A 15561-nucleotide genomic window follows, 5' to 3' on the forward strand; every position below is an offset into this window, starting at 1 on the left:
TTGTGCAGAACCTTTACGTTGATTCCTTTTTTGTTTGTTATTGTAAATCGATCTTTTGCAAATAATCTTTTCTCTTCTAATTGGTGTGTTATTTGTAGGCTTTTTCTCCATTTATTATTATTATTATATTTTTCTTTTATGTCATTATGTTCTTTATTCCACTATGGTTTATTTGGTTGGTCTTTATATTCTTATGTATCCAATTGAAAATATTTTAGAGATGTATTTTATATGATTAAATTTTTTTTTTTTTTGAGTGAAGTTAAATATCCTATTTCTGTGCTGTGTAGTTTTCTTTGTGATTTGTCCATCCAGCCTTCTATTCTTATATTTGCTTTTCACATTATTTCTTTTTTACAAACTATTATCTTTATGTGCGTTATCTTTTAACGTTATTGGCGGGTGGTCGTATATAGTGAAATACCCTTTTTAAATGAATATCTTTCAGGGTTAGTTTATGTAAGCTTTTTCAGGAATTTTTTTTTTTTCATAGTACTTATGCCTCTAACTTTTAACGTTATGTAGGGTGGTAGCTATTAGTGTATACTTTTATAAAGAATTGGCTAAGGGTAGTTTATGTAATTTTCTTCAGAAATTATTTTCATGTACACCCAACCACACTAGTGCTCATCACGTGCCTTACTACAGTAAACACACAGTTTAAATTTCTTCAGAATACACACATAGCCCCCACACACACACACGCCCCCACACACACACACGCCCCCCACACACACACACGCCCCCCACACACACACACGCCCCCCCCCACCCACACACACGCCCCCCCCACACACACACGCCCCCCCCCCACCCCCCACACACACGCCCCCCCCCACACCACAGCGCCCCCCCCCCACACACACGCCCCCCCCCACACACACCCCCCCCCCACACACACACGCCCCCCCCCACACACACAGCCCCCCCCCACACACACCCCCCACACACAACCCCCCCCACACACCACCCCCACACACACCACGCCCCCCACACACACACGCCCCCCACACACACACACACGCCCCCACCCACACCCACACACACCCCCCCCCCCACACACACCGCCCCCACACACACACACGCCCCCCACACACACATACACAATACCAATACCAATACCTACATAGTTATGCATACATAATACAGGGAGAGAGAAAAATGTTATAATTGTTATGTAATTGTATAATTCATTGCCCTAATAAGCCCTTTGAGGTGATCCCAATTTCGTCGCCAACCTCGCAACAGTGGGTCTTCCTGTGGGGTTCTATATCAGGGGAATTATATGCCGTCTTGCAAGGTGCTGCTTCTTTAATTAAGATCTTGTGTGGGAGGTTGGTAATACTTGCCAGCAGGGGACACGCTTACATGGAAAACGCATTGCAGAGGCTAACTTAAGTATATTGTTTGTAATACTCTAATACAAATTATACAACAAAAAAGGAACTATATAAAAGATACTATTCATAACACTTCCTTTCCCCTTAAAAAAAAAAAAAAAAAAAAAAAACATACTGGCCCTTACAAGAGAACATAGCGGGGTTAATGAGTATCAAAGACTTAATTAAACTTGCCAATTATATAGCTATCGGCCAGGTACTTTGGTAACCACCTGACCACCAGACAAAAGTAGGGGCAATGGACTTTGTTGTTACAATTCCCTGATGGTCTGCTTGTAACTCTTCTAACACTTGCTTACAGAGATTAGTTGGCACTACTACCCTGTTTATATAAAATACTTTTATTTGCCATCTCTCTTTCTCTCATTTCAGGGCTGTGATTTCTGGAAGAGGGGACATTTTCATCACTTCAGAAAGTCTTTTTAAATTTTTCTAACCACACTCTCTATCTATCCTTTCTAGTTTCTTTTTTCTAATTTCCCTCTCACTTCTATTGTCTACTTTTCCTCTCTGTCCTATCCTGTCCCCCCCCCCACTTGAGGAAGTGAAGATCTTCCCTTCTGAAGGTCTTCAGTCCCTCGCCTTTCTAAGCTTTAATTTCACTTCTTCCGCTATCTCTCCTATCTTGTCTCTTCCTATATTTTCAGCTCTTACCCCTTTTCTCCTACTTTCTTGTTTCTCCTCTTTCCTATCCTTTCCCCCCCAATACTGGGCCTGTTGTGTTACGTCCAGACAGGCAATGTGATGATTGTCGCTGCCATCACAGTTCTGCCAGTCCAGAGGACGACACTGCACATGCAAGAGGAAGGTTTTATTTTTATTTTGTATATTGTGCAAAGTAAAGTAGTTTTATATTTTCTCTCAAGTAAATGAAATTTGAGTTTGCCATTTCATGTGGATCGTGCATCAGAAATGTGCGTTATACTAAATTTTTTCAAGTGTCTAATAATTAATGATGATGATCTCAAAAAGGCTTAGAAATTATTTATTATAATAATGCGGATGAGTTGTTGGACGTAAATAATTTTGACCCAGTGAACCCAAACTGGAACTTGGTTTAGGTGAAACGTGCACGATCTTGTGATATGTTTTTTGGCTATGATTTAGCTATAAATTTATCACTTTTTCAGTACAACATTTCTAACATGATTATTGGATGATTAATGTAAAATATGGTATATACTGAACTAGAGATTGCCGTGAATTTGGTGTCTTAAATGTGGCTGGTGTTTGGTTGATGCTGAGAGCTTTACTTCTTGTGTTTTATCTGAACCAATTTTTTTTTTCTTGTTTCCCGTTGCCAGAGGGCGTAGTGTATTCCTTTTTGATAATACATTTATAAACCTGTACTACTGTTTGATATATTTCCACACTCTTGCTGCTGCCTTTGAATTATTCAACTGTGATAAAGCTATATTATTATTAAATCGTGAAAAAGTGATATATGGAAAAGTTCTTGGAATGTTCAAGTTAAATTGTCAGGATTTTATTGAGATTTTGTTGAATGATTCACCTTTACTTAATCTAAAAAGATATTAAGTATATGAAGACCGAAAATAATAAATGTTATCACAGAAATGAAAAGTGATGAATAATTTAACTGTAATTAATTTCTATAATGGATAGTAATAATTATTTTGATTGAAATTAGTCTGATAAGATTCTGATGAAATTCTGATAAAACGTCTACACATGACTCGCTTGGCAAAAGTGTCTTGTCCTCTACTTAATACTCTCTGAAACTGTCCTCACAATCAGCAAAGGGTTTCAATCCTATAATGATGATGATGATAAAAATAACAATAATAATTATAATAACAAATAATAATAATGAGATAATGATAATGATATGATTCCTACTGTTAATAATAATAATGACAAATGATGATGATGATATGATTACTACTGTTAATGATGATGATAACAAATAGTTATGGTAATGATGATGATAATAGTAATAGTAACAGTAATAGTAATAATAATAATAGTGACAATAATCATAATGATAAAAAAATAATGTTCTAAAAAATAATGATTATCATTTATTTAAATCATCATTCTAGCATATATGATGATGACAATAATGAAAATGATGATAGTAATAATAACAATAATAATAATAATAATAATGATAATAATAATAATAGTGATAATAATAATAAAAAAGATAAAATAAAATTGATGATACAATAACGACAAATACAATAAAAGTAATAATAATGATAATAACAATGTAAAAAAAAAATCATAAACATCATTTAAATACTCATTCTACCATTAATAATAATGATAATGACAATGATGAAAATGATAATGATTATTCAATAACTGCAACAACTATCATATAATAGTAGTAATGATAATAAAAATGGTGATGATGGCGATGGTGGTGATGATGGTAACTGTGATAATGATGGTGGTGGTGGTGATAATGAAGATAATAATTTTTAAAATGTTTTTCCTGTTTATCTTAACCACAGATCACATCGAAGGCACGGGGAACAGAAAGGCAAGCAACGACTTGCCTAATGACTACGAGTTAAGGATGGCCGAGAGAGTAACGGGAAATCCAACAGGAGAACTAAAGAAAGCTAAAAGATAGTTTAAAAACGGCGAGAAAAGAAAGAAAGAAAAGTAAAGAAAAGAAAGAAAAAATGCATAAAGGAATTTAGGTTCACAACAATGGTGAAAAGGTTACTGTGTAACGGGATTTTGGTTTTTAGTTGCGTCTCAGGATAATGAATCTTCCTCATAAGTGAAAGAGAGAGAGGGAGAGGGAGAGGGAGAAGGAGAATAAAATGTGGCGAACAAGGCTGCTCAGGAATCTCCAAATCGGACGAATGGTGAATGAGAGAGAGAAAAAAAGTAAATAAGAACAGTTAGATAAGATATAGACAATAGGTAAGGTAAAGTAAGGTTAGGTAGGACATAGACACTTAATGCACACGTACGCACGCACGCACGTATGCATGAGCATAATGGTACAAATGGTCAAGTACCCTTTAACAAAAATCAGATTTTCTATGCAAATAACGAATTCGGAAATAATCAAAATCATATCAAACAACCGATTGTATCTGAACAAAATATTTTCAAAGCAGTTGTGAGTAATAGCCTTCGAAGCATTTCGAAAATCGATGTACAATAAACCATGTTTCTATTTTGTGACTTGATAATTCATCTTGGCATTGCACACTTTCTTGCCTTTATCTTGCATTAATTTGGCGGAGAAATGTTACTGTTCATACCCTTTGCCTTGCGAAAGTCTAAAGATCACACTCATTGTTTGGTTCAAGCCGTCAACATCGACTAGTATTAAAAATTTTTTTTTTCGCCATTCTATACATTTATTTTCCTTGGTCGAGTTCCAAAGGTCTCGGCGATTATGAATGAGAACCACTTACTTGTGCCACTAGTGTATATTGTCCTGTCGCAATGACTAATGTGATAAGGTTTTGCTTGGTGCTCTGTACAAGAGTGGCGATTCGTTTGTTCCCAAGACAGAATTGTTCGGCATTTCGAAGGCAATTAAGGTAATCTGAAGTCAAATATGGGTATTTCGAGATCAATTGAGGGCATTTCGAGGTCCATTAGGGGCATTTAATTTATGTCACGATTTAATAAAAAGAATTTCCAGGTCAACTAATGATAATTCAGTGTGATTTTAAGGTATTTCGAGTCGTTAATTTTTTATGAGGTAAGGTTTCCGGACCGTATCACACGAAAAGTCTACCTTACAAAACCGAAATGTGATCTGGGAATGAATTTCGTGAATTCTATATAATGAGGGAAAACGAAATACTTTGCAAATGCTAAACATCTTTCTATCTGTTTTGATGAAATATTGCCCCTCCAAAAGGAACAACACACGCAGTAAATCAATGGCAAATTAAGCACAACGATTTGCCTACCCATTTCCACAGCAATGCCGAAGCAATAAATTCTCTTGACATCAAAAAAAGGTAAAATAGCAACAGCAATATCCTCTTCAAATTATCTTGAGGTTAATATAAATAATCAAATAAAATAAAAGAGCGAACAGTAAAAGAGTAAGAACCACATTCTCCATTATCCTGACAACTCCTCAGTGGGGTTCCGGAGCTAAATGTCTCGGTTCGAACCCGCGTTTTGCAGTGAAACGAATCAGTGTCGCCGTGCTAACGGTGGGAAGCGGAAGGAAGCTCTCTTCCAAGTCTGGTCCAAGTCTTTCTCATAGAGTGGAAGGAAAATGGGAAGCGAGTGAACTGAAAGGATTTTACGTGTTTTTGTTACTGGATGCGAGGGTCGGACATGGGGAAGAAAATGGAGTTTTGGACCTTATTTCGAAAAAGGTGAGGTTTTGGATTGTATTGATTTTTTTTTTATTTAATTAAGAAGAAAAAATTGGGTTATGAATAGTTATTCAATGCATATTTTATTATGCTTATGTTAATCCTTTTTTTCACAGTAAAATATTGAGTAATGCCTGATGAGGAACTAATAGTTTTCTTTGTTTCTTGAATTACTTCTTTTCTCTCTCTCTTTCTTTTGTCTACATTTATATTTTTCTTCTTAAGGAGAAACTTAGCAGCGGGGATGATTTTCATCTTGACCTTGGTATCAGCTCATCCGACTTTTGCGAGTGATACCACAGTGAAGTCAACCATAACACAAGCTTCATCTACAACGCAAGTTTCAGCCACAACATCGACTACAACTAAAGTACCACTCACAGAAACTTCAGCCACAAGAGGAACTCCAACAGAATCGCCAACAACAGCAAAAACAGCAGAGCCTTCAAACGCAGGTTCGACCACCACAGAAACTGAGAGAACAATAACTTCAGCAACAACACTGCTGCAGGAGAACATAACAAGCACGGCAGCGAGAACAGCAGAGATCCCGCTGCAGGAGAAATACAGTTGTTTTGCCAACCTTTCAGCGTTACTGTATGGGCCCCCGGAGACTGTTCGGACCACAGGAAAGATTACAGAAACCGGTGGCCTTTGGGTAAGAAAAATGTTGAATAGTCTACTTATTCTGGTTTGATTATTGTGTTTCTTCATTTATGTTTTACAGTTGTTCCTCCTTTCATATTTTTTTCTTCTTCTCGATTTTGTCTTCTATCCCATCCATTACTTCCTTCAAAGATAACTGCATTCCTGTATTTAAGAAGGAATGCACACGCAGTAAATCCCAGGTTTCAAATACAAACATTTTCCTTGCAAAACATCAGCGCTCCTCCCACGCTTCCTGCAGGGTGATGAAGGAACCTGCGCAGAGATCACATGTCCTGTGGGAGGCGTCTTCACGCTCTCCAGTAAAACCTACGAGAGTGTGGGCGTGTGTTGCCAGCAAGGGGCGTGGGTACTAGTCGATCCTGCTTTGGATGTCAATGAAACCTTGGATCATCCGTGGGCTGGATGCTACTCAGGTTAGTTCACACGCGCACACGCACACGTATGCATGCACACGCGTGTGTGTGCGTGTGTGAGTGAGTGAGTGCGTGCGTACACAAACACAAACACAAACACACGCACACGTACAGGAAAGAGAGGGACGCTCGCATTCTCGTGATACCTTCAACATCCGTTTCACAAACAACTGAGATGCCTTAATCCCACGTAAACGGGCGAAACCTCTTCCAGAGCGCGTGTGCAGAAACCACGTCCATGTCGCCAGGGACACGAAAGTTACTTTTCCTGAAGATGTGATTGTGTGGTCGCTTGCGGGGATGTCAAAAATAGGCGTAGATGTTAATCTTAGGACAGATGAACAGCTGCTTGTCCTGGTAAGTTTTTTCCTTGACTTTGTTAGATTTTTCAAGTTCAATTCATTGCATATGTTCATATGTCTTTCGTTAAATATGTTCATATTATTTTGGTAATTGATGTTGGATATATGTTTTTTTTTTATGGATTGCAATCTTTTCAGAAATACAAATCGTCTATAAATATAATTTTCCCTGCTAAATATAACATTAGAACAAACGCGTCGTTTCGGAAATAAACTTGGAAAAATGCAGAACACCTTTTCCCCCCATTTATCAAATATAAATAATCCTTTTCCAGGGTCTCTCCACAAGCCACGTCACATTCACGTGCCATGACGGGCGGTCTCTCATGTTCTATAGTCAAGGATACGCGCGATCTGTGTTCACGAGTTTTGACACTTGTGACTTACATTATTCGATTCCCCTTTGTGTTCCTGGTGAGTGAAATGTTGGGTGTTTTGTGAGGCTAAGGATTATGATGCTGATGATTATAATGATAATGATTTCCAAGCTGAAGTGTGGGAAAGCTGCAGGCATATGTGATATCCTTGCTGAACTTCTAAAGGCTGGGGGTGAACCTATGGCTCGGGGCTTGAATGCAGTCTTGACTGCCATCTGGCAGTCTGGTACCATTCCCCCTGACCTGTTGAGGGGCGTGGTCATCCCTCTCTGGAAGGGAAAGGATCGTTGGGACTGTAGCAACTACCGTGGCATTACACTGCTCAGCATACCAGGCAAAGTTTCCGCCCATATTCTTTTGAAATGGATCCGCAACCACCTACTAATTCACTAGAAACCGGAGCAGTCTGGATTCACTCCTGGCAAGTTCACAAGAGACCGAATATTAGCGCTTCGAGTAATTGTGGAACGCTGTCGTGAGTTTGGTTGTGGCTTGTTGCAGCCTACATCAACCTCAAGAAGGCGTTTGACTCGGTGCATCGAGAATTGCTATGGGAGATCCTGAGACTCAAGATAATTCCGACACAGATTATTGGCGTAATAGCAAACCTGTTAATTCAGGGGTGAGACAAGGCTATGTCCTTGCACCAACACTTTCCAACACCTGCATAGACTGGATAATGAGCAGAGCTACCAGCCAAAGTCAGCGTGGGGCAACACTAGGTAATATCAAGGTCTTAGACCTTGACTTTGCCGATGATGTTGCTATCCTATCTGAGTCCCTGGAGTCACTGGTTGGAGCTCTTGATGCATTTAGCAATGAGGCGAAGCCATTGGGCCTAGAGGTCTGGACCAAGACCAAGATTCAGGACTTTGGGGGTCTGTTAGGGGAACCTGTTCAGTCGATCCATGCTTGTGGTGAGGACGTTGAAGTCACAGAGAGCTTTACATACCTTGGTCTCTGGGGTGTCGGACCAAGAAGTCAACAGACGGATTGGTCTGGCAACAGGAGCCATGAACTGGATCAACAAGAGCATTTGGAGATGTTGGTACCTATGCAGAAGGACCAAGCTGCGTGTCTTCAAGGCCTTGATATTGCCAGTTTTGCTCTATGGAAACGAAACCTGGACGCTATTTAGTGCCTTGGAGTCTCATCTTGATACCTTTTGTAACAAGTCTCTTCGCCAGATCGTGGGGTACAGTTGGCAGGACCACGTGTCCAACCGGCGGTTACACCGTGATATTGGCATGGGACCTGTTACTTGCATAATCCGGGATCGCCAACTCAGGCTATATGGGCACCTAGCTCGTCTCCCTGTGGACGACCCTGCCCATCAGATGTCTTTGCGAGACAATCTTGGGTGGAGGAGGCCCGTGGGACGTCCCAGGAGGTCATGGTTTGAGCAGCTCGACGAGACTTGTCACGAGGAAGTAGAGATAGGCCGAGAGAGACTGGAGACTCGTCCATGAGGGACCCTTGTTGTAGGAAGCGAAGGGTGGATGCGGCCATGCGCCCCCGTCGGCGTGAACCCTTTGATGGATGATAATTATAGTTGAAGTAGTAATGATAATGGTGAGGGTCATGATTATGATAGCCTTCATAGTTGCAGTAAAATGATAATGGCCATGGTTATGATAATGAGAAACATAATAATAGTATTTATTGTAATAAAGGTAGTAGCAGTAATAATGATAATAACAACACTGATAATAAAGACGATAATGTAAATGACTAATGAAATATTAAAAAAACCTTACAATTAACTTCCTCCTTCCACTCCCCCCCCACCAACCCCTAGTGTGCAAAACTATGGGCGGCTCCCCCTGTCGCTTTCCCTTCGTGCTTGGGGGCAGCGAACACCGCAACTGCACGGACCTCCTGCCCACGTCTGGTCCTTCGTGCAGTCTTGTTTACAATGTGACCGCTGCCGCCGACCTGCAGCCTTGCGACCTGACCAACGAGACGAGTACTTGTGGCGGCTCGGCGGGGGAGGAGGCGCCGTGCGGAGGTGAATGCCTTAAAGCCTATTTTCATCATAACCTCGTGGTTGTAACCTCAAAATCATCTGGAAATACCCTCGTTATCAACCTCTTTTCCCATGAAGGAGGTCCCGAATGTGACGTCATCGTCAGCCTAGACACCAATGTGACGATGATCAGAGACCCGCAGCTTCTTGACGTCACAGCCGATGAAGTCACGCCTCGTACCTACCGCGTGCGGGTGAGAATTAGATCGGAGAAAAAGTCTTGGTTTTAAACGAGTCTAGATGTGGGTCTTTCAAAGAGGTTATCGAGTAGTATTGTTTTTGGTTAGGTAAATATTTTCTTCCTCTCTGTCCTTCCAGGGATGCCACGGAGAAAGTTTCCAGCTCGAGTGCGACGAAGCCGATCTGAACCTGTGGGTGAAAGGAGACCGGTTCGGAATCTATTACCCTTCGGGTTCGAAACGCTTCATGTGCTCCAGGAGATTCGGAATTGATAGCTTCTTCGGCAAGGAACTCAGCAATGAGAAACCGCAAAATTACGAATCGTTTTGCGCTGATAAGAGAGTCCCGGCAACCACCACGCCATCTGCAGCTACTACCACGCAGGGAGGAGGAATGACTACCGACCGAGGAGACGCAGGGACGGCCGCTTCGAGCTCCACTGCGAGTGCGACCAACCCACAGAAAACGGGAATGGCAACAACAGAAACGAAGAAAATGGGCGCGACAACAACGAAATTACAGAAAACGGATCCCAGGGACGTTTCATCTTTTACGGTGACTCAAGCAGAATCAGGACCAGTTTCTGTCCGCTTTTCAAACTCAACAGCATCAGGAACGACCACAGAGAGCGTTCATACGACTGCATTTACGACCGTGACTACGAGAAAACGGTACTTATAGATGAAAAGAGCGCATTGCAAGGCGGGAAGTATCGAATTTTATAAAAACATTTCAATAATAGATATATAGTAATTGTAATTACATTTTTGTCTTTTATTTGAAGTTCATTCATATAATTTTTTATATTCATCCTTTCTCTCTTCATATTTTCCTTCGTTGTAAATGGGTATACGGGTAATCGAGTATTATGTGGTGTACTGGATACATATTATCACAGGTGATACATATATGCATATATAAACACACACACACACACACAAAAAAAATATATGATTAACAGTATTTTAAACCCTTTAAATACTGTATCTATCATCTATCTAAATTTAAATTAATTACTTAATCTAATCTAATCTATGACATTTAAATACATTTATATAACATACACATACACGTGCATACACATACATACACACATACATACAAATAATACAAAATATTAATATTATAATATATAAAATTTTATATTAATATATAATATATATGTAACAAATAAAAAAATATATAAATATATATAATTATATATATAAATATATATATATAATAGTTAAAATAATATATATAATATATATATATATATATATAATATATATATATATATAATATATAATAATTAAAATAATAATTATTATTACAAAAATACACAGTATAAAATAACCAAACATCTTCGTGCGGTTGTATTGTTACGTTTTGATTCCCTTTATGTTTGTTCTTAGAAAATGTCATAACTTTTTGGTATTCTTTTGGCTGAGAAAAAGGGAGGGAGAGAGAGGGAGAGAGAGAGAGGGGGAGAGAGAGAGGGGGGAAAGAGAGAGGGAGAGAGAGGGAGAGAGAGAGAGGAGAGAGAGAAGGAAAAGAAGAGAGAGAAGGGGAGGGGGAGAGAGAGAGGGGGAAAGAGAGAGAGAGGATGAGGAAGGAGAGAGAGAGAGAGAGGAGAGAGAGAGAGAGGGGGAAGAGAGAAAGGGGGGGGAAGAGGGAAGAGGGGAGAGAAAGAGAGAGAGAGGGGGAGAGAGGAAAAGGGAGAGAGAGAGGAGAGAAGAGAGAGAGGAGAAAAGGGAGGGGGGGGAGAGGAGGGAAGAGAGAGGAGAGAGAGAAAAGAGAGAGAGAGAAAAGGGGAGAGGAGGAGAGCGAGAAAGGGGGGAGAGAGAGAGGGGGGGAGAGAGAAGAGGAGAGAGAGAGAGGAGAGAGAAAGGGGAGAGAGAGGGAGAGAGAGAGAGGAGAGAGGGAGGGGGAAGGAGAGAGAGAGAGAGGGAGGGGGAAAGGAGGAGGGAAGGGGAAAAAGGGAGAGAGAGGGGAGAAGAGGAGAGAGAGAGAGAGGAGAGGGGAGAGGGAGGAGAGGGGGAGAGAGAGAGAGGAGAAGAAGAGAGAAGAGAGAGAGAGAGAGAGAAGGGGGGAAGAGAGAGAGAGAGAGAGAGAGAGGAGAGAGGGAAGAGAAGAGAAGAGGAGAGAGAGAAGAGAGAGAGAGAGAGGGGAAGGGGAGAGGGAGAGAGAGAGAGAGGGGGGGAGAGAGAGAGGGGGGAGAGGGAGGGGGAAAAGAAGAGAGAGAGATGGGGAGGGGGGAAAAAGAGAGAAAGAGGGGGAGAGGAGAAGAGAGAGAGACGGGAAAAAGAGAGAGAAAGAGGAGAGAGGGGGAGGGGGAAAAGAGAGAGAGAGGAGAGGAGAAAGGAGGGGAAAAAAGAGAGAGGAGAGAGAGAGAGAGGGGGGAAGAGAGAGGGAGAGGGAAGGGGGGGAAAGAGAGAGAGAGAGAGAGGAGGGGGGAGAGAGAGAGAGAGAGAAGAGGAGGGGGGGAAAGAGAGAGAGAGATGAGAGAGAAGAGAAGAGGAGAAGAGAGGGAGGGAGGGGAAAAAGAGGGAGAGAAAGGGGGAAAGAGAGAGAGGGGGGAGAGAGAAAAGGGGGGGGGGGGGAAAGAGAGAGAGAAAGGGGGGAGAGAGAGGGGGGGGAAAGAGAGAGGAAAGAGGGGGGGGGGGAAAGAGAGAGAGAAAGAGAGAGAGAAAGAGGGGGAAAGAGAGAGGGAGAGAGAGAGGGAGGGAAGGGGGAGAGAGAGGGAGGAGGGAGGGGGGAGAGAGAGAGGGGGGGAGAAGAGGGGAGGGAGGGAAAGAGAGAGAAAGAGAGAGAGAGGGAGGGAGGGGAAAAGAGAGAGAAAGAGAAAAGAGAGGGAGGGAGGGAAAGAGAGAGAAAGAGAGAGAGAGGGAGGGAAATAGAGAGAAAAGAGATAGAGAGGGGGGGAGGGAAAAAGGGGAGAAAGAGAGAGAGGGGAGGGAGGGGAAAGAGAGAGAAAAGAGGAGAAGGAGGAAGGGGGGGGGGGAAAGAGAGAGAAAGGAGAAGAGGGGGGAGGGAAGGAGAGGGGAAAAAGGGGGGAAAAAAAAGGGGGGGGGGGGAAAAGGGGGAAAAAAAAGAGAGAGGGAGGAAAAGGAGAGAAAAGGGGAGAGGAGGGAGGAAAAAAAGGGGAAAAGAGAGAGGGGGGGAGGGAAAGAGGAAAGGGAGAGAGGGAGGGGGGAAAGAGGAGAAAGGGGAGAGAGAGGGGGGGAGAGAGAGAGAAAGGGGGAGGAGGGAGAGAGAGAGAGAGAAGAGAGAGGAAAGGGGGGGAAAGAGGAAGAAGAGAGAGAGGAGGGGGGGGAGAGAGAGAGGAAGAGGAGGGAAAGGGGGGAAAAAAAGGGGGGGGAAAAGAGGGAAAGAGAGAGGGAAAAAGGAGGGGAGGAGGAGAAAAGAGAAAAAGAAGAGAGGGAAAGGGGAAAAAAAGGAAAAAAAAAGAAAAAAAAACAAAAAAAAAAAAAAAAAAAAAAGAGGGGGAAAAAAAAAAAGGAAAAAAAAAAGAAGGGAGAGAGAAAGGGGGAAGAAAAAAGAAGGGGCCAGAAGAAAAAGAAGGGAAAAGAAAAGAAAAGGGGGGAAAAAAAAAAGGAAAAAAAAAAAGGGGGAAAAGGGGGAAAGGGAAGGGGAAAAAGGGGAAGGGGAGGGAGGGAGGAGGGAGGGGGGGAAAAAAGAAAGAGATGGAGGGGGAAAAATTATAATTTTAATATTATAATAAATTTTTTTTTTTTGTATTTTTATTATATTTTTATTATATTTATATTTTTTATTTAAAAAATTATTTTTTTTGTTTTTTATTTTTAAAATTATTATTATAGTTAATATAATAATAATAAAATTAATTATGGTGATGATGATGATAATGATAATGATAATGATACCAATACCAGTACCAGTACCCAGTACCAGTACCAGTACCAGTACCAGTACCAGTACCAGTACCACCACCACTACCAGTACCAGTACCACTACCAGTACCACTACCACTACTACCACTACTACTATGGAGGCAGTGTAGGATGTAATGAAAAGGATGATGGGGAGGTTGATGATGATGATGAGGAGGCGGAGAAAGATGCGATAATGATGATGTGGATGGAATAATGATGACAGTGATGAAGATGATGATGGTAGTAAGGAGTAGGATGTATTATTGATTATGATGATGGTGCATATATAAATGTGCATTTATGTATGTATGTATGTATATTATATATAAACATTAGGAGTATATGTATATATATAAATAAGTAATATATATATATATATATATATATATATATATATATATATATATATATATATATATTGTTACGCCGGTCCGCCTCGTCTCTCTCTGCCACCAACACAAGGCAGGCTAGGCAGACGGCGTGTTATATACAGGGTCGTGAACACTGAACAGCTCCAAGAGGCACCGAACACCACAGCGTCCCAGAACACCAGGAGAGGAAACGCCAAGTGGCGAGGCAGGGCACGAAGTAAACACAAAATGACAGTCTTTCCTTTATTTACACAAGTTATTTACCCGTACACTTTTCTATAGGCCCAATACAGGGGGGAAACCAGCACGTCACACAGCACAATACAGCTTATAACAGGGCAACACAAAGTTATATCAGGTCACAAGGGCACACACGAGGTCTTCACAGGAGCAGCACCCCACTGCGTCTCCCTCTAGGCTTGTTCCTCCGCTCACAGCCAGCTGCGTCATGTTTGCCCAGGTCCCTTCATGTTAACACATGTTTCGCACAGAGACAAAGACCCACTGGCGTAGCAAATACATACATTCATATATACATACATATATATATATACATATATATATATATATATATATATATATATATATATATATATATTGTATATGGGTAGGAAGTTTTTTTTGCAGGCATCTGGTCCCCTCTCGGCTGTGTCTTATCACAACCGAGATATTATCCTTAAGGAGGGTATCATGGGTTGCCAATCCACTCATTGTTGCCAGATTTACAAAATAAAACTATTAAAAAAAAGTTCCAGAAATACGTAAGAATGTCCTTCCAATTGTTGCAATTAGCCTTGCTCATCTACGTCTTTTTTACGTGTCTTTTATGAAAGTTTTTTTTTTTTTTTTTTTTTAAGAATAAATATAGATTATATGAATAAATATAGATTATATGTAACCTGAGTTATAAACCTTTTTATATTATAGATATATATTTTTCATGTACTGTTTACGTTTGTTTTGTATGTATGTAGTAATAATCGTGTTATTGTTATTTTTCTGTATTCGGTCTCCAATGAACACATGCACATGAAATATATGATGTAAGAACAGCTTATCCGATTGGCGACTACATGTGAAATAGGCCTACAATCCTCGAGTTTCCACAGAAGCAGCCGTTATCACCCGTAGACAAAGATCGGACCATTCTCGTTTATTTTACGGGATATAGATACGCCATTGTTTACACATTATAACCGAAGTCTGAACTTGCATATCTGATGTACACGTCGATATCGCAGTATATTCACCATATTTTATGTAAAAAAAAAAAAAAAAAAAAAAAATCAGATTGCTTTTCATTTTCCTTCATTTATTTTATCATAAACATTGGGAGTAATCCATTATAATACGAAACTTTTAGCCGCCGCCTCCGTTCAGTCTCAGTAGGTAGTGTCAATATACAATGTCTCATTCTTGCGCCCTTACGACGTATGTGCATAAGGGTGAAAGTGGGCGATCGGCGATTGGGAGGCGTGGGGTTACGCCCTTGTTTGCCTAATTTTTCGCTGCCGGACCTAATAAACGGATGGGTAATTCTCCATTCGTATACCTATT

General features: G+C 40.9%; 1 protein-coding gene across 1 annotated transcript; it reads left to right on the forward strand.

Annotated features, from left to right (window-relative positions):
- Positions 1-3709: 3709 nt before the first annotated feature.
- Positions 3710-10412, forward strand: LOC119575304 (the record flags this gene model as incomplete). Its single annotated transcript, XM_037922848.1, is given in 8 exon segments — positions 3710-5731; positions 5957-6389; positions 6639-6813; positions 7028-7170; positions 7451-7589; positions 9351-9560; positions 9657-9772; positions 9897-10412. Coding segments are annotated over 8 exon segments (1788 nt in total), but the record flags the coding sequence as incomplete, so codon positions are not given.
- Between the last annotated feature and the right edge of the window lie 5149 nt (positions 10413-15561).

The sequence above is a fragment of the Penaeus monodon genome, chromosome 7, assembly GCF_015228065.2.
Source record: "Penaeus monodon isolate SGIC_2016 chromosome 7, NSTDA_Pmon_1, whole genome shotgun sequence".
In the NCBI taxonomy this organism is placed as follows: domain Eukaryota; kingdom Metazoa; phylum Arthropoda; class Malacostraca; order Decapoda; family Penaeidae; genus Penaeus; species Penaeus monodon.